This window comes from Saccostrea cucullata, unplaced genomic scaffold, assembly GCF_032062105.1.
Source record: "Saccostrea cucullata isolate Sc308-1 unplaced genomic scaffold, CSIRO_AGI_Scuc_v1 ctg13736, whole genome shotgun sequence".
NCBI classification, from domain to species: domain Eukaryota; kingdom Metazoa; phylum Mollusca; class Bivalvia; order Ostreida; family Ostreidae; genus Saccostrea; species Saccostrea cuccullata.
The window spans coordinates 11,677-15,909 of record NW_026920211.1 but is presented as its reverse complement, the minus strand read 5'-3'; the positions used below and the strand labels follow the sequence as shown (position 1 = coordinate 15,909).

At 39.9% G+C, this 4,233-nt stretch overlaps 1 protein-coding gene across 1 annotated transcript; it reads right to left on the bottom strand.

The window, feature by feature from the left end:
- Nucleotides 1–313: 313 nt before the first annotated feature.
- LOC134245051 (uncharacterized) lies at nucleotides 314–946 on the bottom strand. The gene has a single exon (XM_062727308.1). The coding sequence runs from the start codon at nucleotides 944–946 to the stop codon at nucleotides 314–316; it is 633 nt and encodes a 210-aa protein (XP_062583292.1).
- Between the last annotated feature and the right edge of the window lie 3,287 nt (nucleotides 947–4,233).

Genomic DNA, 4,233 nt, shown 5'->3' with positions numbered 1-4,233 from the left:
GGGTGTAAACAAACTATTCTAAAAATAGAACGAGTGACTGGGGTTACATAAATACTGTAGAATATTAACTTAACAATTAAAATAATAAATTTAGAAAAAGAGTGACTTCAAAATACGTAACAACTTCCCCCGCCTAAGAATTTTGACTCCGCTCAAAGATTATGTACATACAAACATACAACATTTTCAAATGCAAAAATAGTAATGATAATATAAAACGTTCAATTACAGTCAAATATTTACAAGCTGTCATATTTACACAATAAAAAAAAATGGCACAACTGTTCTTGTATCAAGAGTCACTGCATAAAAATCACAAGGTAGAGTTCACGACACGCACGTTACGATTGTTAAAGTGATATGGCACTTCGGTGATAATTTCCATTGCAATGTCAGCAAAGTTCACATTCATTGGGTCCATATTTCTGGAGTGCGCGATGGATGTGTTACGCACGACTTCTGAGGTCCCGTCCGGATACACAGTCTCGGTCTTAATCAGAGTTAACGAAATCACGGTCGTCTCAGAGGTACTTCCGGTTTCGTTAGTAGTGTCCATGTCACTATCCTCTGTCGGCAACGCGGACTCGTATTCTTCATCTTCCATATATTGTTCGTGGTCCTCTCCCCGAAAGTCAAAGTCACTATCCCCGCACAGAAAGTCGTCAACATTTACTGCTGGCTCCTCGCGCATAATATCCTCTAGCAATGACGAACTCACTGATAGGATGTCGCGATTATCCGGGTTAGGGTCAGTCACCATCTTTTCCAACTCTTCTTCGTCTGACGATACGTTCTCGTACTCCAGTTCACATGCTTCTTCAGAAGAAATGTCACTGTGCTGGTCACTAAGCACTGTTACATACACGAGTTTTCTCGACTCGCTCATCACGTCGCGCGTCATCTCTGTCCTGCCACACTTAGTCATTTCAGTCTTAGCCTCCTCCATAGTTAGTCTATGTACATAAAACAAATGTTTTCGTAGATTAAAAAGTCTACCAAAAGGTCGTTGGCAAAAGAAGAATGTTGTTCTTTCTTGTGTACCAAAACAAGTGGATATGATCAGGGCTATTTGATTTCTCGATCAATCCTTGTTTCAGCAACTTTTTAATTTCAGCATCTAATATATATCTCGTTTGAATATAGGAACTCTTCTCACTCGATCTTTAAATGGTCTGTCATCACTTAGGTTGATACGATGTTCTCCTATTCTTGCGCGCTCCGTGGGCATTTTAGGATCCGCAAACACAGATTTACGTCCTAGTAAAAACTTTTTGAATTCCATTGCTTGTTCTTTTGACAGGTTTTCACATCCTTGTTGAAACACCTCAAATAGAAAATCCGGAAGTTCATCCGACACACTTCCGGTTTGCACATTACACACATCATTCCATGGAAATGAATCACAAACACAACTCACTGGTGCTAATAACGCAATTTCGGTATTTGTCTTCACACAAATTTCACTGTTCCCGGGATTAAATACACGCACATACACAACGCCATTTTCTGCGTTCACTAAAGTATGCGCCACAGTCAGTCCATGACTATGAACAAATTGTTTAATCGGCACTAATATTCCTTCTTTGATATTAGTCCTGGAATTCACTTTTGACTTTAACACAGCTTCATGTCTCGGTGGAATAACGCTATTTTCCACAGACACTACCAGGCAGCTTTGTTCGATTTCCTCACTTGAGCTGGCAGTTCCCAAGCTCAAACTTAGGCTATTGTTATCATAATTCCACTGCCCTTGAAATTTTGTCATAAAATCTTGTCCAAGCAAATTACACTGTACGCCTCCCACGAAAACGCGAAAATAGACATTCATATCTCCGAAAGTTAGAATCATTTTTGCAGTTCCAAAGGTTTTTAACTCCCTTCCATCAGCAGTTTTGAATTTCTTACGCACTAGCTCCAATACAGGTCTATCTAATGGAAGAATACTATAATATGCTTCCTCTGTGATAAACGTATTCACCGCACCTGTGTCGATTTTCCAGTCCAACGGAGTGCCTTCCACTAATCCGCTCACTTTCATACCAGATTTCCCGTGGACAATTACCAGATCATCAGTCATTTCACTCTGCACATCCGCTTTAACTCCGAAATCTGTGTGCGTTACAACATCTGTTTGAGTTTCAGAACATGAAACATGACGCTGTAAATTTGCTGTATTAGGCCTGTTTTGTGCGGTGACCGACGCATGGCCTACTGCCTCGGTCGATTCAAGTTTAATCGCTGACTTCCATCTCCGGAATATTTAACACTTCCTGTTCCGGGTTTACCGACATCATGGTTGCCATTGTTTTCAGGAAACCTGTTCTTTGGACAATTTCTCATTAGATGCTGAGACGAGTTACACTTAAAACATCTTTTCACCGTATAGTCGACATTTTTAGTTGATGTTTTGTTACCAACGTACCGTTTGTCAGTTACTGTGTACACCTGTGGTTGGTATTCTTTCTTCACGTGGGGCTTTTTATTTTCAGTAAAGCGTATGCACTCTTCTTGCATAGCAGCTGTAACAGCTTCATCTAAAGTTCTTGGGCGCGTTCGCTTAACTGCAAGGCGGAAGTCGTCATTATCGCTACAGTTATCCAGGAATGTTTTCATTGAACTTTCCATTACATACTCTCTGTTCTCGGGGTAAGCACGACGATACAAGTCCTGAATGGCCTGTCCAAAATCCCGGAATGTTTCTTTGTCCTGTTTCCTGCGTAGCTTAGCTTCAGCTATATAACTCTCCTTAAGCGCTGTATACCCAAATCTCTGATTTAGTGCCTCTTTCAATGACTTGTACTGTCCAAAAGTATTTTCCGGAAGTCCATAAGCAAACGCTTCAGCTTGATCCCTTAAAGTTGTTAAAAGAATGCGTCTCATGCGCTGCTCTGACCACTGATTCAAACTTGCCACATTTTCAAAGTATCGAATGAACTCGCTCCAAATAGTGAATCCATCTCCCTTAAATACTCGTTTCACAGGAATATTAATAATATCCGCTGATTGACTAGAGACTGTAGGTGTGATGTGTGAAAAATCTGTGTTTTCTCTGTTCGTTCTCGGTCGAGTTCGACTTCCGCGCACAGTACTAGATACTGGCTGTCCGGATTCCTCTATGTTGCGTTCTCGGTTGACACATAGTTTCCAAATTACACTTCCTATCATAATGCATCCCAGAATGGATCCTGTCATGAATATGAATTCTCGAGTAATCCAACAAAAAAATTCGCCAGGGGAAAATTTGTAAATCACAGCTATCACTGAAACACACAGTAAACTCACATACATCTAGAATTTTAACAAATTTCGCCATCCCTTAGGATGTTCAACTTCGGGTGTCAATTACACCTCCGTTTCCGGAGTACGTAAATCAAAGTCGGGTGTACGACAAATTGGAGTTTCCGCTTCCTCAAATTCCGTCAACAAATTTCTTCGCACTGAACTTCGCGGGGCCCTAGGAGTCTCCGCACTCCGTATAGTTTCCATATCTAATTTGTGTATTTCAGGTTGTTTAAATAGCAATGTCAATATCACCGCAATGTGCGCCACCAAAACACCGCTCACAAATAAATCCAGTTTGACAAAATAATTACATTATTCACTTCACATTTAATAAAGTTACACGTGAATTTTGATGCGGCAAGCACATGCCGGACATCGGTAGAAATGGCTCACAATCCCCTTACTTTCGATTATCAAACGATGCCGATTTTCTGTTTTGATGAACATATTGTAACAATTCGGGCACTCTTTCCTCAAATCGTATGGTTCAATCCTGATGAGCACTTTATTCCCTGAATCATCATAATCATAAATGTACCTCAGTCTCTGGTTCGAAACGTTTCTAGGTAAATCCATAGTTCACAAATTCACTGAATTATCACAAAAATATATCACACCGGAATTATAATATTCCACTGGAATTATAATATCCCACCGCTGCCACCAGCTGTAACGTCCGAGCAATTGTCAGATTTAATTAATTAATCCATTATTTATTGTAGGTAGCAAAAATATGTAAAATATAAGTAAACGCTCAATGCGTAATCCAGGTATTTAATCGCCCCCTGCGATTAACTTCCTCCTTGGAAATCAAAAGTCAGTATCGGTTTCAATTTTATTTACACATAATCATAGTTAAGAATCATCCAAAATCATCACAACAAAACACTGTATAATCCATCCTGAAACAATATTCTGAGCGAAGTATATCCCAGCAAAAACTATATCAAA

Coding starts and splice junctions, on each gene's coding strand:
- LOC134245051 (XM_062727308.1), bottom strand. CDS start 946: ATGGAGGAGGCTAAGACTGAAATGACTAAGTGTGGCAGGACAGAGATG.